Below are 23,751 nucleotides of genomic sequence, written 5' to 3' on the forward strand. Positions count from 1 at the left end.
ATTTACTTCCATATACGTAGAATATCTCTAGAAGGACATGTACAAAATTAGTGACACCGGTTGCTAACTCTAGAGAAGGGGCTGGAAGGGGAAGATTTACTTTTCATTCTCTCCCTTCCACTATTTTTTTATCTTCTAAAATGTGTACTGTCTAGCCAAAATGAAGAATGTAGTCTCTTTACAATGCTAAATAAATAAATAGTAAATAAATAATAAATATCAGACAGCAAACTTAAATTTAATGTTCACCACCAGTCCTTTTACAAGTTTCCCCAGTTCCTAATTCACTCTTTCTTCCTTCTTCCCTCTGTCCCTTTCTCTTTCTCTCTTGCTCTTTCTTTCATCAATAGATTGGCTGGATTTTGCTACTGAGTAATTAAGAAGAAGCTTTTAAGAGAAGAAAAGGCTTGAAAATGTCAGCTGCCTTTATAAATTGAAGAGCACCTTAGCTGGGTCACAAATCCTTGGTTTACATTTTCTTTTCCTTAGAACTTTGTAAAGTTCTACTCTTTATCCCAGTCCTTGCTTTATTTTTCTGATATTATATCAAATCATTTGTTTGTTTTCTTACTCCTTCATTAGAATATAAGTTCCAGGAGGGCAGGAACTATCTTTTTCTTTGTATCACTGTATGATTTTCAGTGCTTAGAACAGTGCTTGGCACACAGTAGACAATCAGTAAACATTGTTGACTAAATGGTAGGCTCACTTGATTTGGCCCACCAAACAAAGAGTAAATCAAATCAAATAATGATCCAAACATTTATTTCCAAAAAAGTTTTCTTCAGGTATATCTTTAAATATCTTCTGTTCCATGTGTTTTGCTTTCTTCTTTAGAAATAATAGGTTGGAATATATATCTCCTCTGTCTTCCACATGTGTCATGTTCTCTATAATCATCTTTTGAAAATTTTCTTTTGCATTTAATTTTATTTCCCTAAGACTATCTACCATTGGAAACACCTAAATGGGTTGGTTTATTATATTAGTTCATTGCTTATGGTATGATTTTAATCTATATTTATTTATTCAAAAATATACTTATTTGGCAGCACTGGGTCTTTGTGGTGGCATGCGGGATCTCACGTGGGATCTTCATTGCCGTGTGTAGGATCTTTTAGTGTGGTATGCAGGCTCTTAGTTGCGGCACGCAGGCTCTAGTTCCCTGACCAAGGATCAAACCTGGACACCCTGCATTGGGAATGCAAAGTCTTAGCCACTGGACCACCAGGGAAGTCCCTTAATCTATATTTAAATTTTTCTCTTTCGTTTCTTTCTTTACCTCTGCCCATTTGTTTTTTATATCCTTTTGTTGTCTGTTGCCCTAAAATATCATCTTTGAATGCTTGTAGTATCTCTTTGAGGATTTTTTTTTCTCCTTAATTTATAGCCCAAATTTATAATTTTTTTCTCTTTATGGCAGTGCTGTTTGTGTCCTGCTTTTTAAATCTTTGTCTACTTCAAAGTAATAAACATATTATCTGTGTTTCTGGTGTTCTGCTGTCTGTAGTCCATGTCTAGAACATGTGATAGCTCTACACCAAAAGAGAATAAGGTAGAGTCCATTGCCTTGTTGCTTCTGTCACCATATTGTTGTGGCCTGTTACTCACAAGAAGAAAAAACTTACTTCTGGGTAAAAAACTAGTCAGCTTCAGACCTACTTCTTCAGGAACACTCAAAGCCAGAAAATAACAGAATAAGAGTTCTGAGAAAAAAGAAAATCTAAACCAAGAATCTGTGACTTAGCCAAGGTGCAATTATAAAGGCAGCTGACATTTTTAACCTTCACAAATTTAGGCAATAGAATCCTGAGTTTTTCTTAAAACAAACAAAGAAACAAACAAAAAAGTGCTGAAAAACACATACGCAGAAAAGATTAAAGTAACCTGGACTATTCTGCGGCCAATAAAAGATACTTAGATTGTAAAAGACTCCCACATACTTCACTGATATTAATGGAACACATTGCCTATGTATATAAAGCCTACAATAAAATGTTACATGAAAAGAGATGCTCAAAAATGCTATGTGTTGTTTTTTTTTTGTGGTACGCGGGCCTCTCACTGTTGTGGCCTCTTTCGTTGCGGAGCACAGGCTCCGGACACGCAGACTCAGCGGCCATGGCTCACAGGCCCAGCTGCTCCATGGCATGTGGGATCTTCCCGGACCGGGGCACGAACCCGTGTCCCCTGCATCGGCAGGCGGACTCTCAACCACTGTGCCACCAGAGAAGCCCAAAAATGCTATGTTTAAGTCAGATGAATGCAGTTAACATGTGTGATGCAATGCTATGAAAATGTCTGTTTTATATGTTTATCACATATCTTCATTGCCTGATGATTTGACAACAACCTAACTGAAATCCCAGAGTTGGTATTCGAACCACTGGCAGTCTCTGTCCTGAAAACACTGCATTAAAGTTCATGCAGATATCAGTCACAGGAACATCACAACGATGACCAAAGCAAGGAGAAATATTCTTTGTCACAAGGCAAAAAGAAGGGGGAGAAAAAAGAAAAGGGGAAAAGATGGGGGAAAAACTTTCTGCGGGGAACATATAGCACATATCTTGCTACTTCTATGCCTAGCTACTATCTCTGGATAAATGACAAGGCAGTATATTCTAATCCAGTTTGTCATGATGAGCTGCCATGGGAATGATTTACTATATTCCACTACAACATGACTTTAAATCCCCCTACTCAAATATAAACTTGAAAAATTACCCGTAATAGTTCCACTGATGTTGGCCTTTCCTGAGGCATTTTCTGCAAGCAGTAATCAACAAATCTCCTAAAGGAGTCTGTCCTGTGTGTGCAAATACATTGAAAGAAAATAAAATCAGGGTCTGTAGAACATACTGATCACTTTAAATAATTTTCATCCAAGGGAAATTTTTATATTTTAGGAGATTTTTATTAAAATACTTTGGAATGTCAGGAGAACTGAACCATTTTCAAGTTTAAGGTATCTAAAATTAATTCTTTTGGATAATGAATGTGGACAGTTTCAAGTTAGTCAACATATAAGCAAGGTCAAATCGTTATATCATAGAATGAAAAATACTATATTTATATACAACGGTTTTATGTACATTTTTCTCTCCAAAGATAACAACTCTCATAAGTCTTAAGTCTATATTCTTCATGACCAATTGGTAACTCTTCCATTACCCACAACCTATAACCAGGTAGTAAAACTTGAAGCATAAGGGACAGAGAACCTAGGAATATGCTTTCTGGATGAAAACACTTTCTCTCTTGAAAATTCCATTTTGTCTACTCTTCTTTGACATCGCCCTTTTTCTATAACTCTGTGGCCCCAATAGTTAGCAAAATGTCATAATTTTCAGCAAGGAACAATATATCTTCTGAATAGATAGTATATGTTCTGTCTCAACACATTTAAATACACATACAGTAAAAAAAAAAATGACAACTAGAAAAATAATGATATCAGAGTGGATACTTTATCCTTGCTAGGAAGTGATAAGACTGAGGTGATCAATACAAAACCATCATGACTTAAGAGACTAGACTGGTTAGGAAGGTAGCAGGGCATGTACCTAGTAGAATTTCAATTCCTACACACATTAAGAACACAGTAGAAGCCATAGTGAGGGTAGAAATATAGTGTGTGTGTGTGTGTGTGTGTGTGTGTGTGTGTGTGTGTGTGTGTAGAAAGTTCAGGCTTATAAAGCATCAGTGTCAGTTATCACAACATACAATGAAGGAATGAAATGCTTTCTAGGTCAGATATTTAAAGTGTAACTTAATGAAGGTGCCAAATACATATGGTGATTTCTCTTAGAAATTTAAAGCAACAGCTCAGTCTTACCATTCCTTAGACTGTAATGTGGGGGAGTCGTTCTGGGCAATGTGATATAAGGCACTCATTGCATTCATGTTGAAAAGAGGGGGCTTCCGTTCCGCTGAAAGAAAAGAAACACGATAAAGCAGTTCTTGCAAGGCATCAGGCAGATGGAGAAATAAGGAACTATGAGCAAAGCTGTGCCACTAAATCAATAGCTCGTTATTATCCTCATGCCACATAATCCACTTATTTTAATCTCTAAGGTCGCTCAGGATAGCCATTTAGAAGAAGCTACTGGTCATCTTAAAGTACACTGGAAAAGCTCCTAACAGAACCCACTTCAAGAGAGTAAAAAAAAGTTTTCTTATTTTTCACATGTATCTTCAAAAGGCTGGACTTTGTTTTCCCACAATAGGTATGAACATCTTCGTGTGTGTGTGTTTTAGTTAAAATAAAAAATATGTATTCATTGAAAAAAATTCAGAAAGCAGAGAAGTAGAATGAAAAAAAGGGATAATGATGGAATGGAACATCTTAAACATTACTAACACAGTATGGGAGGTAAAGTAATTCAATTCAATAAACACCATTTGAAGGCACACCCAGGCCAATGAACTGGTACAAGTCAGGGTAGAGGGTAAAAAGGAGGTAGGAAAAGGAGGATAAATGTAAGCAAGGTCTTGTCCATCCCCTTCTAAGAAGAAACTCAGTGAATCAGATACTTCTTAGTAGAAGATCTACTCCATCCCAGCCCACCATGATCTCATGTTTGTAATTTCTATTGCTGTCTTTTAGTAGACTGCTCACTTGGCATGTGCTCTCCTATTGCATTTATATAAACATACAAATCTTTTCTCTCAAAAGAAATCATAAGCTCTAAGAGCAAGATCTTATATATAACCCTAATACTCTTATTCTTTTATTTATTCTCTGGCATATGTAATAAGATATTATTCAAATATTAGGTGCTCCATTCGTTGACCAAAGAAATAAGGTTCTAGTTCTGAGTACAGTTAATTTTATGCTATTTATTAGTTATTATGTCACAGAAGATAAATCACTATCTCATTCTACTGTGTTTATCCTAATGGATTCTTTATATAGTACCACTTTAAAATTCATAATGTGATCTCAGGTTTCATCAGAGCACCTTGGTTTTTAAGTAAAGATTCTCCTCTTAACCACTTTTAAAAAGGTGAATTCAGGGCTTCCCTGGTGGCGCAGTGGTTGGGAGTCCACCTGCCGATGCAGGGGACGCGGGTTCGTGCCGCCAGCCCCCCCCCCCCCCCACCCCGCCCGGTCTGGGAGGATCCCGCATGCCGCGGAGCGGCTGGCCCCGTGGGCCATGGCCGCTGGGCCTTCGCGTCCAGAGCCTGCGCTCCGCGACGGGAGGGGCCGCAGCGGTGGGGGGGGCCCGCATACCGCCAAAAAAAAGAAAAAAAAAGGTGAATTCAGCTTATTCTATGCAATTCTAAGAAACATAACAAGAACTAACGGCAGGGAACAAAAAGTAACAGGGAAGACATTTTTACTCATAGAAGGAAGAACTGGTGAAAAGCCAGAGTGCTAAAGCAAAGAAAAACCAACCCCCCCCAAAACCCACAATGAATAATGTTGATAGCAGTGAACTTTAAGCTATTAGCAGAGTTCCAGCAGAAGGCAACTATACTTATTTATCAGTGATACTCTGGAGGGGCCCCTCATAGTCTTGACTAAATGATCTCTGATACTTTTGAAATGTGACAGTCTCTGATTCCACAAATATTGTTTATTAACTTCTCAACAGGATACTTTACACTCACCAAATGGATACCACTATTATAGGGACATGAACTGTTAACAAGTGGAAATTTGAAAGCTGCAGTGTGGACAAAGGGATTTTATACCTGTTTCAAATGTATAAGATGAAAAAAAAAGGCTCAGGTTTATTTTATTTATCAGGAGGTAGATTCTAGAAAGTTTCTAGAGCATGGCCTTCTGACAACTTCAAATATTGGAACCATGTGGAAGTAGGAACTCATCATGTTACCATCAATGGATTCCCATGATTTTTAGGACAAAATCTAGAGCTTTAAACATAGTCTCCTGGTCTTTCCTAACATGACCCTGGCTACCTCCAGCACTTCATTTTGAGAATCAGTGTTTCCCCCCTCTTCTCATGCATCTGTTGCTTCACTGAAAGAACCAAGCTCAGGTTGGTTCACATGTTGCTTTCTCTGTCTGGACTCCCCTCTCACTTTTGTTGCCTAAACTTTACCTGGTTAATTCTTCCCAATCCTTCAGGTTTCACCTTAAATATAGTTGCATTTCTGCATTAATTTAATAAATATTTATTCAAGGCTTATTATATGCTTACAATCATTTCCTCAGGGAAGCCTTCTCTGACCTCTCAAGAATAGGTGTCCCATTAGATTCTGTCATTGCAAATTATATTTTAACTTTCTACCACCTATCACAACCATAACTAATTATTTACGTAATTCTTTACTTAATGTATGTTCTGTTTACTAAACTTCATGAGGAACAATGTCTATTATGCTCATCTTTGCATTCCCACTGCTGAGCACAACACCTGGTATATATTTCGGGTGGCCCCAAAATACCTATTAGATAAGTAAATGAAGGTAAGGCAAATTAAGGCAAGGAAGAAAATCTGTCAACAAACAAAGAATCTTTGTGCAGCAAGAAGTCACAAAAATGACTGAGGAGTGACTAAGTCTTGGGGCTTACATCAAGATACTATGTGATGGCTTCACTCACTATTAGAAGGATAGGAACCCTCCCACTCATTGGCAAAAGGTATACAATTCGAGCTGCTTAGAAGAACACGAAATTGCACAGGAGAAAGAGCAGGGAAGGGGAGCTAAAGAAAGAAGAAAACAGAAATTTAGAAAGGGGAGGATGAAGGAACAAAAACAACAAAACCCAATTCAACAGTAATAAGAAAGGCAGTAGCGGATTTGGAGCAGGAATGTGAGGTCTGTGAGTGGCAGATACCCTGTTGTGAACAAGACAGGAAGACAGCCAGCCACACTATGGGTGGAATAGCTCTAGTAGAGAATCACATGAAAAAAGGCATTCCAAATATAGTACACAGCTCTACGGTCTGAGAAGCATTAGCTAAATATCAGTTTCAGGTGGCCTCACCTATGTTCAAGTCCTTTGCTAGATGTACTACATAAATCTTCTGAGCCATAGTGACAGGGTTCATTGCTAAGTCAGCATACTATGGAGCAAGGGCTGGGAAACTATGGCCTGTGGGTCAGATTCACCTAGAAGCCTGTTTTTGTAAAGTTTTATTGGAACACAGCCATGTCCATTCATTAATGTGTTGTCTATGGCTGCTTTCATGCTACAACAGCAGGGTTGAGTAGTCATGACAGATTATATGACTTAAAAGGACTAAAGCACTTATTATCTGGTCCTTAGCTGAAAGCTTGTCAGCCTTTACTGTAGAATATAATAGTCTGCATAGAAGCTTCTAGATAAGCAACAGAACAGGAACCGGAAGTGCTTTGAAGCTACCTTGTGATATGTAAGCCATTTTACCTCCAAAGAAAGGAAAAAGGTGAAAGCATAAAAAAGCTGAATTAATTAAAAGAAAAAAACCAGTGATTTATTTAATTTAAAGATAATGATCAAGTTTTTTCTGAATGCTCCATGTATGTTTTATGAGATCAAGGTTCAGAGAAACCTTTGGACACTGCTCTGCTTGGCAAAGCTCATGCTAAATTAGAGCACCTAGACTGAGCTTTATTTTAATAAAGAAGATCAGAGAGTACCCCATCTTTGGATAAACACTTCATGAAAAGGCAGATTTCTTATGAACAAATATGGTTGACAACCGTAATAATTAATGATAATAATAATTGCTACCACTTACTGAGTTCCTATTACATGTCAGGCATTCACTTTAGGTATGTTACATATGGTATGTTATTCGTAATTCTCAAAACAGCTTGTCAAGATAAGCACTATTACTTCAATTTCCCAACAGAAGGAACTGGGGTAAGCTAGTCTAAATAATGAAACCAAGCCACACAGTAAGTGGCTAAATTGGGATTTCAACCCAGTCATGTAAGACTCCAAGACTTGTGTTTTCACTAGACCTCAGTGCCTCTTCAATTATTCTGTGCATTTTATAATAGATAGTACTGGTATTTCAATATGAAAAAAAAAAAGGAAGAAGAAGCTTTATAAGACTAAATATACCCCTGTCGCCTCAACAGCCATCACTACATTCATTTATTAACACAAACAGTGAGTGGCAATAATAATGTGGAAGAAGAAAATTCCAGGCAGAGGAACTATGAAACAACATTTATGTTTTTTTCTTTTTTTCCCTTGGAGAATGCATTTCTGAACACAGTCAATTCCCTGTCATGCTGATGAACCATTTGCCAGCTTCTACCATGGTCTGTGCTGGTGAACTAAGGGTCTATAGCTTAAACAGAAGAGTGTCAAATTAACTCCTCTTGAAATAATCTCAAAAAATAAAATATCTGGTGACTGGACAATTTCAATGTCCAAGAAGCTTCCAAGGATGCATGAATTTACCTAGGTTTTTCAGCGGAAGATCAATTTATCAAAAGATAATTTGTAAAGCAGGTTTAAAGGCTTAGGGACCTTGGAGTTTGATCCAGGAAAGAGAGAGAGTGCCAGCAGCATTATCATCTTCCTGCTTTCTAATGACACCTCAGTGATTCAATGTACAGATTAGGGGCTTTTAAAAAACATACACTGTTATAACATATATATGGAATCTAAAAAAGAAAAAAAAAAAAGGTTCTGAAGAACCTAGAGGCAGGACTGGAATAGAGATGCAGACGGAGAGAATGGACTTGAGGACACGGGGAGGGGGAAGGGTAAGCTGGGATGAAGTGAGAGAGTGGCATGGACATATATACACTACCAAATGTAAAACAGATAGCTAGTGGGAAGCAGCTGCAGAGCACAGGGAGATCAGCTCGGTGCTTTGTGACACCTAGAGGGGTGGGATAGGGAGGGTGGGAGGGAGGGAGACGCAAGAGGGAAGAGATATGGGAACATATGTATATGTATAACTAAGTCACTTTATTATAAAGCAGAAACTAACACACCATTGTAAAGCAATTATACTCCAATAAAGATGTTTAAAATATATATATACACTGTCATAGAAGAGATATCATAAGGAAAGGGGACAACACATTATTCAGGCACTATCCACAACTTTCACTGTAATTTCAACATTAAAAGTAAAATTTAAAGTATACTGTCTGTACCTGGAATTTCATTAAACCTGAAACATACAGAAAACTTAGAAAAATCATTGCTTAGGTTTATATATGCAGCAGTTTAATCATCTTTCATGTAAAAAAAAATACCCTTCTTTTATGTGTTCATTAACAAGATTAATGCCAAGGAAATAGAGATGTATAGTAAAGCTGTCAAAGAGGTACTTGTATGGTTTATTACATTTCCAGTATAATAAAGTTTGAATAATTGCCGAGAATTTAAATGTCCTTGGTAACAATTTTATTTTATGAATATTAACTGAGTATGTACTACCATCTTTCTGTGAATCTAAGATGTCATTGACAACAAGATGCATCGCAATTTAAGATGTACCACTATTTTATGTATAACTCAGAACAAAATGCTGCCAATTATGATCATAAAATGCTGTTGCCTGTAAAATACCTCCCAGTTTAAAGAGATGTTAAAATGTAAATTAAAAATTTGATAAGATATGATATATACTAGGATTGTGCTGATGATGCCTAACATTTACTGAACACATACTATATACCAGATGTAATAATAAGCACTTTATGTCCACATTTTCATTTAATCCAGACAATCCCCATAAGGTAGGGGATCTTATTATGCAAATTTCATAGACAGTTAAAATAACTTGACCAAAGTCATACAACTAAAAAATGGCAGAGCTGGAATTAGTACTCAAGTTTATCTGACTATAGTCTGTGCTCTTAGGCATAACTTAATACTATCATCTATCAATTTGAAGGACTAGCTGTTGTGGAGGATAAGACAATTTGGGAGAAGGCTACTCTGTTCTTTGATTCAGTAAATCATTTTATAAAAGGCAATCAAAGTTAGGCTGATATAGAGAGCATGTTGTTATATATATTTCAATTCCTTTTTATAAAATGATAAAATCAGAAATTAAGCACATTTCCTCTCCCGTCTCAAGAGAGGAAATACTAAGGTACCTCCTGGGATCTGCACCTATTTTACCAATGTCGACTGCTGTTTGAAACTCCAGTCATTACTACATCTACATAGTACAAAAACTGATGTGATGACAATGCTGAATCATCATGAAAGGGCGTGTGTTGTTTGCTCTATTTAATTAGGTTGGGAAGGGCAGAATCCATGTTATATTTTAGAAAAATTTCGGTAAGAAAAAATCTTGCTGAGACAATGGGTGGGCACTAATTAGTTGTAAGGTTCAACTCCAGGGACATCCCTTTAAAGTGTTGTAACTGAGGAGTTGCTATTACAGTTGCAGTGTTACAAGTAAAATTTTGGTTCACTTTAGAATATAAATGACAAAAATAGGAATAATCCTACATATGAATGCAGTCAGCTGTTTTGAGCATTGATATATGCCAAGCACTATGTTAAACACTTTACATATGTTATCTCATTGAAGTCTGACAATACCTATGCTATATGTATTATTTTCATTTAGATGAGAAAACTGAGGCTTAGGGAAGTTTAGAAAATTGTCCAAGGTCTCATCGTCAGAATCAACGCGTTACACAACCCCAGAAGGTGTCATTCACATCCTAGACTATGAGAATGCCTGCTGGTGTTATATGCAGCCACACATAACTGTCCTGCCAGCTAAGTGCTGGTAAAGCCGAGATTCAAATCCAGGGTGTCTAATTGCTAACTCCATGCTACACAGAGAATAGTTTCTTTTTTTTTTCAAACCAAAGGAATGTACATTTATTTCTAATTTTAAAAAAGTTAATTTGATATTTGAAATACATAAAAATTTGCATAGTATAATAACAGACACCTACTGCTTAGATTTAACATCATTTTGTCATATTTGTTTCAGATATTTTCTTCTAAAAAAAAAGTGAGATATAACTATTCCTCTTCTGCCCTCCAGAGTTTACTATTCTGAGATGGTATCTCTTACATCTATGTTATGTTTTATTAGTATATATATGCTCATAAATAATATATAAAATTGTTTATAAAGCTTTCGTAATTGGCATCGTACTGTACCTAAACTTCAGTGACTTTGTTCATTAACTATTCAATGTTATGATTTGAGATTTATCCATGATGATACATGTAGATCCAGCTCATCATAAGAATTTGGTTGTTTCCACCATTTCTTGCTTCTACAAACAAGGTTGCAGCCTCACACATGTTCCAGTGTACGTGCATAAAATTTCTAAAGTGTATACTTAGAAGTGAAATGTTGAGTCACTGACACTCCTCCTCATCATCCTTACCAGATGCTCCCAACTTGCCCTTCAAAGTGGTTATACCAACTGACATTCCTATTACCAGATGCTGCCAACTTGCCCTTCAAAGTGGTTATACCAATTGACATCCCTATTACCAGATGCTGCCAACTTGCCCTCCAAAATGTTTATACCAATTTACATTCTTATCAATAGTGTATGAGAGTTCCTGTTTCTTTAGCAGCTTCTCCAAATTTATTAACTTTCGACTTAAAAAAAAATTTACCAGTCTGACGTGAAATAGTTTTAACTTGCATTTCCCTGATTACTAATGATGCAGAGTATCTTCTGATGCTTGTTGTCCATTTAGGTCTTCTTTTCAATGTTAATCGCTTGATCATATTCATGCCCATTTTTCTACTGGCTATTTATCTTTTTCTTTTTGGTAAAGAAATTGTGAGAGTTCTTTATAAATTCTGGGCCAATACTCTGTTGGGTAGATATGTTTCAACTACTTTCTATCAGTCTATGCTTACCTTTTAATTTTTGTGTTTTATATAGCTTTATATTTTAAAGTACTAATAGTTATCATATGTCATTATTTTTTAAATATTGTTTAGAAAAATTCTTCCCTATACCCATAAAGGTATACTCCTAGAATAATATAATATTAATTATACTTACATAGTGCTTATTACATGCCAGGCCAGGTTTTAAGTACTTTATATTCATTAATTCTTTAATCTTCATTATAATAGCACTTACTTCATGGGATTGTTATCTCTATATTATAGGTAAGGAAACTGAGGCATAAAGGATCTTTTCCTAAAAGTTTTAAAATTTTACTTTTGAGTATTTAACTAAAATCTGGAATTTATTTTTGTGTATGGCATTTGCTAGAAATTTAATTTTGGCTTTTATCATATAATTAACAAATTGTCTCATATTATTAATCAAAGAGGCCATCCTTTCACCACTGATCTTTAATGTCTTTTTTGTCTTATACCAAAATCTGACTTATAGATGAGTCTGTTTCTAGGCATTCTAGTCTGTTCTATTGACCATACTGATTTAATTATTATGGTTTGGACTGTGGTATAGTGACTCTTCTGTCCAAATTCTGTTTCTTCAGAATTGTCTTGACTGGTTTTGGCTCTATGAATTTTAGGGCTACCTTGTCAAATTCTACAAAATATTTCTGGAAGTTTGTCATGAATCCTTTTAAAAGTATGTGAATATTTCTGCGGAGTGCCCCCCGAAATCAGTGTTAATAAGATGAATTTGTTCCGTATGAAACAGAGAATAACACAATATCAGAAACTAAAAAAGAAATCTACCACCTCAATATCCATTAATAGAGGACCAGTCAAATAAACCATGGTATATCCATATAATGGAATAACATAATGCCAGTAAAAAATGAAAAAGTGTCTAAGTTACTAATATAAAACAGTGATCCAAGATGGTATTAAGTGAAAAATCGAAGTATAGAACCAATTGTGTATGTTAATTTAGGAGTAAAAGGGAATATAGTAAGCATATATACATATTTCTAGAGTCGTCCCTCAGTAACTGTTGGGGACTGGTTCCAGGACTGCCCCAGCCTGCCCCAGAATACAATATTTGTGGATGCTTAAGTCCCTTATATAAAATGCCATAGTTTTTGCATATAACCTAATCATATCCTCCCATATAATCACCTCTAGATTACTTATAATACCTGATACAATGTAAATGTCATGTAAATAGTTGTAAATACAATGTAAATAGCTGCCCAAAGAATGGCAAATGCAAGTTTTGCTTTGCGGAACTTTCCAGAATTTTTTTTTTCCCAAATATTTTTGATGTGCAGTTGGTTGAATCCATGGATATGGAAGGCACGGATATGGAAGGTTATATATTATAAATACACACACACACACACACAATAAATAAATACATATATACACATATATAAAAATATACATATTTGTAAAGAAACTCTGGAAGGATATACAGGAAATTAATAACAGAGGTTCCCTGTGTGTGTTCACAGGGGTGGGGAAGGAATTGTATGAATAGGGCCAGGGGTAGAAGAAGTCCTTTCACTGCCTATCTTTTTATATTTTTTGATTTACAAAACACATGAATGTTACTTATTTTAAAAAATTAAGTAAATATTCTGTTTCCTCCTTGAATTTTTTTTTTCTTCACTAACATCTCTTTAGTATTAAAAAAAAAAGACAAATTGTGTATCTTTATCATATGTTTCTTTGTTGGAAGAGGTCAATGAAGCAACTGGAAATGCAATACAAACATATCCCAAGTCATCTCTGTAGGCCAAACATTTTAGGGAAAGAGAAAACTATACTCTGAGAATCAAACTGAACTTAGAAATCCTTAGGACAAATTTGGATAACAATATAGAAGAAATTAAACAAAAAAACCCTATATTAAACAACATAGAAGAAATTAAACAAATTTTAAAGCTCGACAAAGAAATTTTTTAAATGGATTGTTAAAAAACTAGACATATTTATATAAATTTTAAATAAAAAATCTAAATAAAGGCACTGTTGTGCTGGAGCCAGCTCACACTGGCTTTCGAAGGTTAGCTGTGCATACCTTTCTCCAACTCCACACTTAGTGATTCAAACTGATAACGTGAAATTGGCTATGGTGGGGATACTTACACCACAGAATTTGGCAAATGCTACAAAATGCTTCCCCTCGCCCACCAGGGGGGTCATTGGTTAAAATTACCAGTATACCAATGGATAATGGTAACTTTAAGTTATACTAAAGTTCAAAATATGCAACCAGAGGATTGAGATTCTGTGGTATGTTAGACAATTTTAGATAATTGCAACAATATTTGGAGGACAACTTTAAAGCTGGGGGTATCCCCTAATATGAAGTTTTCTCTGGGGTTGCTCTCTATATAGGTTAGTTTTTATTCATTTTAGTTTTGGCTCTGTTGGGTCTTCGTTGCTGCGCGAGCTTAGAGCCGCGAGCAGGGCTACTCTTCGTTGCGGTGCGTGGGCTTCTCACTGCGGTGGCGTCTCTTTGTTGCGGAGCACGGGCTTCAGTAGCTGTGGCTCGCGGGCTCTAACACCACAGGCTCCGTAGTTGTGGTGCATGGGCTTAGTTGCTCTGTGGCATGTGGGATCTTCCCAGACCAGGGCTCGAACCCGTGTCCCCTGAATTGGCAGGTGGATTCTTAACCACTGAGCCATCAGGGAAGTCCCATGTCAGTTTTTAGAGTCCAATCTTTAATAAGCCTACTATTACTTTTGCTATTACTTTTTAGAGTCCAATCTTTGATAAGCCTGCTATTACTTTTCCAGATTTCCCTTATACAAATAGGAATGTAAATTAAGTAATGAATATTACTATGAAGGACATATATCCTCACTCATGCTATGGAGAATGGATATTTTTCGAATATTAATTCTAACTATTGTATATTCTTACATTTGTTAGCTGCCATATCTGCTCAAAACTCTTTTTCTTAATATAGCAGAGAAAAGCAATCTTATGATGTTATACCAAAGCATAGAAAAAATATAGTAAATTCACATTGCCTAGCACATATATAGCAGTAACTCATTAAATAATCACTGGATAAGTGAATTAACAATCATAATACGGAGTGATTCTCAAAAGTACAATGAAAACAACTCTTTACTCACCCATTTCAATACAAGTGATCCCAAGTGACCAAATATCAACTTTTCCATCATACTGTCCTTCATCCATAGCTAAGATCACCTCTGGAGCCATCCTGCCAAACATAATGTACAAAACTCAAGTTGCAAATTAAAAAAATTCACCTGATAAAGTGATTCAATAAAATAGCTGGGGCATATTCTAAGTTTTATCTGATAAAGTTATAATTTTCTTACACAAATAATTTGAAAAAACACTATTCAAAATATAAACAATACACTCAGTGATTTACATGAAACAATATATTTCACCAGATCATGGTTCCACCATTTACTATCCTTTGGTCTTGGCTAAGTTACTTAACCTTTCTGTATATCAGTTTCCTCATCCATAATATGGAGAGAATTTTATTAGCTACCTCAGAGAGATTGGTAAAGGATTAATATGTATGAAACATTTAAATAAACTACTTTAAACAACATGAAGAATACTTTATGCAATTACATAAAGCAATACAATCAGATATTTCAAAGATGTTACAAGTTAAAAAACAAATAAACTGGCTATAATAATGGATATTATTTTGTTTGTCCGTAATGGATTTTCATTAGGAGGGTAAGGGCCATATAGTTTAATATGCTTTGTTCTCTATTAGTGTATGTAAGTAGTTGCTTAATAGATACTATTTGATGATAGTGGAAAAATATTCAAATAGCTGATTTTTTTTAGTAGGCAAGTAATTTTCCAGAGGTATAATTCATTCTCCAAGGTACAGTGAAATTCCAATGTATCTGTGAAAGGAAGGAAAGGAGTCTTGAATAGAATGGGGTGAAACTTTAAGTCAGAATGACAAGTGAGGTAAAGTATCAGAGAATTCAACAGAAACAAGAATCTGGATTTCTTTCATTGAAAGGTAAAATTTATGCTCATTGGCTACAGAAGGTTAAAGAAACTACCTTGTTCTCACCTAGAGACTCTGCCTGAAGAGAAAAGTTCAAAAGAAACTTCAGATGAAGTCTAAAACCTGAGCTTGGTCAGTGAGTTGATAATCCTACTCAGTTTACACACAGTGACATCAACCTTATTTGAACAATTTAAAGTCACTGGAAATTTTATACTAAGTCTGAGGGTTTCTTTTTTGCTAGTGAGTTTTCTATCCTTCCTAATGAAATCTCATTTGAGACACACGGTGAGACACTGTCAAAAACAAACAAACAAACAAACAAAACCAGTGCTATGAGTCCATCTTGTTTATATACACATATTTTAAAACTATGTCATGTTTTTTAATTCCACATACCAGTAAGGTGTGCCCACGAAGGAGTTGGCAGGAGAAGCCATTGAGGCAGATCCAAAATCAGCTAGTTTCACCTGACCTGGCTCTGTTAGAAGAATATTTCCTGCTTTAATATCCCTATAGGAAAAAATAAGAGGGTTAGAAAATTACTTTTCAATTTTGATTATGGAATAGGTCAGAGCATGCAATTAATAAGACAAAAAGTTTATTAAAAAAAAAACCTTGCTCAGATAGCCAGAAGGGGATTTAGTGATTACTGCATGTTGTAAGGGGGCCCAGATTCCTTGGTGTACTTACTGGTAGGTCATAGTAATTTCTAAAAGGTAGAGCTTTCTTTAGAGGGAGGGAATGTAATGAGAAAAAAGGCAGACATGGCCGACAAGGAAACCTACTCAGTTGCTACACTTACAAAATCATATTAGTTGCTGAATCCAGTCACCAACAGTATTGCTTGTGCTGGGGAAAATTGGCACCATCTGTAACTGCCTTTTTTTTTCTCTTCCAAATTTCATGACATTTTTGGAGTCAGTCTAAACAAACCTTCAGTGACTCTGTATCGACTACCTACCAATAAACCTCAACTACACACATACCTTTTCTTTCTTGCCTGTGACCCTTTCTCTCTGCCTTTAATTGTAACTGCAACTCTAAGGCATTTGAGAGTACATGTTATAGAGAAGGTGTTATTTTAAAAATAACACTGTACAGTAAAAAGAAGACCCTGAAAGATCAAAACAAACAAGGATTAGGGGTTAGGAAATTGCATTTCTATTGTATTATTACAAAGAATCTCAAGTGGTTACTACTAAAACTACTAGATATTTTATGCAGCAAAAAGTTTAAAAAACATGATTTAAAAAAATTTAATCTGCAGTATGAAAATTTGGAATGAGAAGATGTGGACGTACTCCTTATTTCTTTAAAAAAGTCATGAGGTGTAATGAGTACTAGGAACTAAGAATTGTACGTTGATGGGCAATGGAAAGATAAAGCAGAGGGAATGAGGAAAACATGTTAAGTTGAAAATGAAAGGTTCAAATGCTCCCAAAATAACTTTTCCAAAAATCTTCCCTTGAAAATTCAGTTTCTTTCCTCATGAAGACATTAGGCATCAAAAGAGAGAACTAAAAAAAGCATTATTTATTTCTCGTACAACAGAAAATATCTTTTCACTAACCCTGGCTTGCCTTTTAAATCAAAACAATAAGAATCTGAATTTATTTTTAAATAAAGAGCATTCTTTAAAAGCTTTCTGGCTTTTCAACTCTTTTTACCTATTAAAAAAGATAAAGTGTAGTATAGAATAAAACATTAAATTAATGTGAAAATTGAGGTAATAAAGGCACAGAAACCTGAACTGACCTTTAAAACAGGAGCAGGCAAAACTGTCATAAACAAGTTGGCATTCAGTAATGACATCTTAATACCAAAGATAGATAGATATACACTTTAAAGTTTATACATATCTATACTTTAAAATTGTCAAATCCGTAAATTACAGTTAAATTAATTTTATCAATATTTATTAGACATGGTTACGTTCATTCTTCATCCTTATGAATAAGCCAAATTCATGGCAGGAATTTTGGTCTGCCTATCTTGAGGGAGTTCTGCTTTGTGGTATGTACCAGTAACTGTGATGGCTACTCTAGGACGATTAAAACAGAAGCAAAAGGGGAACCTATGACTTAATAGTTTCATTTCTTCCTAGTAAATGTAAAATGTTTTTTCTTCTGTTTTTGAGCCATCTCAGGTCCTTTATGCCTACCTCATATTCCACTACTTGGTCACCATTCATTAAAGTAACAGTACTAGAAGTTCTTTACTGAGAGAAGGAAAAATTGGTAACAACATCTTTGTTAAGAAGTTAGTGATGGGAAGTAGGTTGGAAAGAGGAGAGTGGGGCTGTGATAAAGAAAATGTAATTTAGAGGGAAGCCTTGGATTAGGAGTTAGAAAATCTGAGTTTCAATCTTTATTACATAAATGCTAGGAAACTATGGGCAAGTTATTTAAATCTTTTTAAGTCTCAGTTTCTTCATCTACCAAAATGAAGACAATAATACCTTCCTAAATATCTATATGGATTAAAGAAATGCAAAAAATGTAAAATTGATAAAACAGCATATATTTACATGAGATTGATTTGTTATTTGCAACAGGAAAGGGAGAAGAACTCAGCTAGGAAATAAAATATGCAAGGAAGGCTAATTTTCTTTCCTTTTTTTCTTGACAGTATCAAAAGGTTGCTGGGCTCTTCTTCAAATTTCCCTGCAACACTATGCCTGGAGAATAGTTACCTACAGAACAGAGATGATATAAGTCTTTGTGGTTATATGCGAGAGACCAAGAGATAGGAACTAAATCCAGGCAACTTTACTCTTTACATCCAGAAGCAGCAGCAATCTATTTGCTTCCCATAAATTCTTAGGCACCCTAAAAATTGGAGCATGCACTAATTTTCAAGGTTCCTTGAACAGACTGTCCTGTAACTGAAATGAAAATGTAACTGGCCTCTAATCTTACCTATGAATCAATGCATGAGAATGTAGGTAGGCTAGCCCCTGCAAGGCACCGTGAGTAATGGCAGCGATCTCCACTTCCTGAAGTGGTTTTTTATGAACTGAGGAAAAAAAAAAAAAAAAAAAGCCAGGAATAGATGATCAGTTTCATTCCTATTTTTATTATATTATACAGCGATAGCAGGCTGAATTATATACTTTTTCTTAAATGACAATTTGGGAACACGTTCACCTAAATACATAGGATATATATTTTCTATAGAATAACAATAAATAACCAGATAACAGGAAACTGAAGCATAAAAACAAACAAACCCCTTCAAAATAAAATAAAACAAAGCCTGATAATCACTGCAACAATTGTTAATTTACTTGTCAGTTGCAAGTCAAAGCCACACTGATTCCAACTGGTCAGGCCCAAATTTACAAGGCCCTCTGACATTTTAAGTGCCTAGAGTGTTTTAGGTTGCATTATTCTCCTCTGCCGCAAGCCATGTATAAGTACCCCTTCTAACTACAGGTTTTCATTATTTGTGAAAGCAGCTAATAAGCAATTTCTATTCAGAGATCATGGATAATATAAGAAAGTTTTTTTTTTAATGTAAATTTTAACTCAGTCTCTGATTATAACATCGTCTGCAGAGGAGAACTGGGTCAGTCAAGAGATGTGAAAGGGTTAAATATGAATATAATTTGGATACCGATACCATCTACCTCTGTTTCACACATACACATGAATTTGATGTTTTTGGCTACACATACTACATCACACAACCCAAACATTTTAATAGTACCTGCCCTGGATGGGCCATGAATTAAAACAGCGGGAGGGCTGCTAATCATTACTCAGATATTTTCAGCGACACGGCAGAGACAGAGTCTGCATGGCTTATCCACATAACCCTTAAGTCTAAGTCATTAACCATTTAGTTTGCCCAAGGTGTGCTTTAATACAGGAGTAGACAACATTCTGGTCAAGGTAAAAAAGAAGGGGATAGTGCTTTTATCCTTACCTTCTAACAAATCAGAGGCTGAGCCTAAGCAATATTCCATCACCAACTGTAACAGATTGAAATAATAACCAGAATAATGTAGGTTAATAAGAAACTGCTAAAACCAACCAACTAACCAAGGAACTAAGAATACTAGGAGAATAAATATTCTGATCATCTGAACCTGTTATTGTTATTTCCTATTTGAAATCGGAATTTCTGTTTTTGTTATTTCCTATTTGAAACTGGAATTGGTCTAAGACAATATGGGGATTATATTTAAGGATTTAAGGTGCCTAGGTTGGAGTATAAATTAAATTTTGTAACTTGGAAAGTGGCAACCAAATAAATGAGCCAGTAAAATCTATACTGGAAAAAAAAAATCTATACTGGAAATTATTAGTTAAATAATACAAACAAGTAAGCAGTAAATTCCCTACTTTCACATTTTAAAAAGTTCTGGGACTTCCCTGGTGGTCCAGGGGTGAAGAATCCACCTACCAATGCAGGGAACATGGGTTTGATCCCTGGTCGGGGAACTAAGATCCCACATGCTGCAGGGCAACTAAGCGCACCTCAACTAGAGCCCTTGAGCCCTGGAGCCCACGTGCCACAACTACAGAGAGAAAACCTGCACGCCACAACTAGAGAGAAGCCCGCGCGCTGCAATGAAAGATCCTGCATGCCTCAGTGAAGATCCCGTGTGCCACAACTAAGACCCAATGCAGCCAAAATATAAAATAAAATAAAATAAAATTGAAAAGTTCTAAACAAGAAAACACTGGTTAGAACTCAATCTAAAGATGTATCCTGGGGCTTCCCTGGTGGTGCAGTGGTTGAGAGTCCGCCTGCCCATGCAGGGGACACGGGTTCGTGCCCCGGTCCGGGAAGATCCCACATGCCGCAGAGCGGCTGGGCCCATGAGTCATGGCCGCTGAGCCTGCGCGTCCAGAGCCTGTGCTCCACAGCGGGAGAGGCAGCAACGGTGAGAGGCCCGCGTACCGCGCAAAAAAAAAAAAAAAAAGTATCCTGCTATGTATTATTACATTAGCTTGAATTCCTGAGAGATGGAATATTTTAATTTATATCTTAAAATATTTCTAGAACAATACTATTACATTAATATTGATATTTATTGGCTTTGCAATGTTGGGAGGCTTGTGAAAAGCAAAAATGAGAAAACTCTTTCTTTACTCTCATCTTAGATATTTTAGGCATTCCAGATTACTACTGATTTATAGCCAAGGTCAGAAGTGGAGTGCTCAGTGACCAATCTCCACACATATACACACAAGCACACACACACCTACAAATTATTATTTTGTTATTCTAAAAAAACACAACATGCTTATTATGAAATACAAATTTCCTATAATCACATAGACACAACTACTATTAACATATTGGTTCCTTCATTAAAAAAAATTAATGTGAAAACATTTATGTATTATGTACCCTGCATTACTGGAATATTTTAGAAGGATATGAGATATAATATTATATATTATTATATGTCATATATTATAATAATATATAATTGTACATAACATAACATACACATCTTATATTCTTCTGAATTTATTCCAGTAGCAAGGTACACAATATATCATATATCATACATATATATTATTATATATAATAAAGACATACATCTACTTTATTAAATTTATTATATATTTATAGATGTAATTAAATATACATAATGTATAAAAATTATTCCATTTCTGGAATAATCTAAAACAATATGAGAAACTTTAAAGTTTAGAAACTTTATTATAGTTTTCTGCTTTATATTAAAAGTAAGCAGATTCAGGGCTTCCCTGGTAGCGCAGTGGTTAAGAATCCGCCTGCCAATGCAGGAGACCTGGTCTGGGAAGATCCCACATGCCACACAGCAACTAAGCCTGTGCGCCACAACTACTGAGCCTGCTCTCTAGAGCCCGCGTGCCACAACTACTGAAGTCCGCGCGCCTAGAGTCCATGCTCTGCAACAAGAGAAGCCACGGCAATGAGAAGCCTGTGCACCGCAACAAAGAGTAGACCCCGCTCGCCGCAACTAGAGAACAGCCCATGCGCAGCAACGAAGACCCAATGCAGCCAAAAATAAATAAATTTATTATTTTAAAAAAAGTAAGCAGATTCAGAAACATTAATTTTACTTCTTATTGTGAAATGAAAGCGTCCACATAAGTGAATATTATAATGAACATTAGCCTTTTAGGTGCACTATTTTTCTTTTTTCTTCAGCTTTATTAAGGTATAATTGACAAACTATTTTTAATCAGTTTTGATGGAAACATTTCTCAACTGTATTACTCAGTTTTCTAATTTCTTTTATTTTAATTTTTATAATTAAAAAAATTTTTTATTTGTTTATTTATTCTTTCGACCGTGCTGTACAGCTTGCAAGATCTTAGTTCCCTGACCAGGGATGGAACCTGGGCCCTCAGCAGTGAAAGCACGGAGTACTAACCACTGGACCGGCAGGGAATTCCCTCTGATTTCTTAAATTATGTAAATTAATACAAACATATAATTTCCTTAAACTGAGTATAAGGAAAATGAACATAGAACTTTAGAACCGACTAGAGTATGTTTATAGTTATGGGTCTATTTTTAAAATTACATGTTAACTCTGTATTTCTGTCCCAAACATTCTTTTCCCAATTATTCCATAACACAAGGGCACCTGAGCTGTGGCTGGCCGTTTGCCCTTGACAATTATCAGCTCTAGTTGCTCTGCTTTTAAATTGTTAGGTCTGCTTTCTAACTTCCCCAACTTCTTCCTTCAGGTCAAATTAGTTATGGCTATTTGTATGCATGTCTCCAGCAGCTTTAGTTCTGTGAGTTCCTTCTAATTAGCCTATCAAATCCTTATAGACAAACACTAGGTAACCAAACTTATTAGCATTCTATGTAATCTAAGAGTAAACAGGCTTCAAATAAGAGCTCAGAGGATTTTCTGAAGTTTTGAAACACATGATATCTAGCACTTGATTTTGTAACATTTATTCTGCCTGCTCAAAATCCCTTTCTTGACTCCTTCAAGACAGCTGAGATTGCCAGAGAACTGATTTCCATAGAATGAGATACTCCTCTTATTAATTTCTTCTGCTCAGTACAGAAGCAATGGCTCTAGATATCTTAAGAATTCCTTGAGCAGAAAGGTTTATGTTTAACCTTTGATATTCTATCTGGGAACAAAAATTCCATTCCTTAATTGGAGATCATGTACAGGAAAGGACTTGTATATTGGTAAGTATTCAATAAATGATAGTGATACTGAATACTTTAAATTGGAATGTGCAATCCCATAAAGTACAAGGTATAGCATTTACTTGTTCTAGACAATGTCTAATGTGCTAACCTAAAATCAGAAAAAAATCATGTAAAATAAAAATATAGTAAGAAGATAGACTAATCATAATCCAGGCTCTGTTTGGTAAAAAACTTAGACAGTGATGGTAATATCAAGCATAATTCCAAATTTGGGGGGAATTGGAGTAGGGGATGAGAAATGACAAAGATAAAAATTCTAGGATGAGAATAAAAGGCACTGCTTTTTACTTTTGCAAATAAATCATTATAAAATGTTAACTTTTCACTCTCTCTTTGTTGAGTGTTTAAGAATAAAATTTCCTATAGACTAGATGTCATGCTTAAACTTACAGAATGTATACCATAATGGCACACTCTGAAGTAACAAATGTTAAATACTGACAAACAAAAATCACATGGGACAGAAATGGGCTGATAATTTTACAGACCAAAGAGATAATAGAAAAAAAGGAAAAGAAAAAAATTTTAATAGGAAAAAATAAAAAGACAATAGAGGTCCTCTTACTTACCCAAGCGGTGTGCTCTTTCAAGTAACAACCTTTGTATTCAATAGTATTAGGATGCTTCAATTGTCGTAAAAATTTGACCTCCTTAAGAATATCTTGCCATTTCTATTTAAGTCAGAAAGAAAATATCATAAGTTTTGAACAGAAAACAGTATTTTATTTTCAAGTATACATATAAAATAGTCTTTTCATTATTTTAAATGG

At 35.4% G+C, this 23,751-nt stretch overlaps 1 protein-coding gene across 3 annotated transcripts in view; it reads right to left on the bottom strand.

Annotated features, from left to right (window-relative positions):
- The window catches only part of TAOK3 (TAO kinase 3), a 188,071-nt gene that overhangs the window by 51,066 nt on the left and 113,254 nt on the right, over window positions 1–23,751 (bottom strand). For all 3 annotated transcript variants that reach the window (XM_027124717.1, XM_027124718.1, XM_027124719.1), the window contains 7 exons: window positions 23,551–23,652; window positions 19,724–19,769; window positions 18,715–18,811; window positions 16,193–16,306; window positions 14,916–15,007; window positions 3,839–3,932; window positions 2,728–2,809 (listed from right to left, as the gene is read on the bottom strand). In XM_027124717.1, coding sequence (XP_026980518.1) covers window positions 2,728–2,809; window positions 3,839–3,932; window positions 14,916–15,007; window positions 16,193–16,306; window positions 18,715–18,811; window positions 19,724–19,769; window positions 23,551–23,652 — 627 coding nt within the window. The remainder of the gene's footprint in view (window positions 1–2,727; window positions 2,810–3,838; window positions 3,933–14,915; window positions 15,008–16,192; window positions 16,307–18,714; window positions 18,812–19,723; window positions 19,770–23,550; window positions 23,653–23,751) is intronic.

This window comes from Aethalodelphis obliquidens, unplaced genomic scaffold (genome assembly GCF_003676395.1).
Source record: "Aethalodelphis obliquidens isolate GAN/ISIS:26980383/991018 unplaced genomic scaffold, ASM367639v1 scaffold28, whole genome shotgun sequence".
NCBI lineage: Eukaryota > Metazoa > Chordata > Mammalia > Artiodactyla > Delphinidae > Aethalodelphis > Aethalodelphis obliquidens.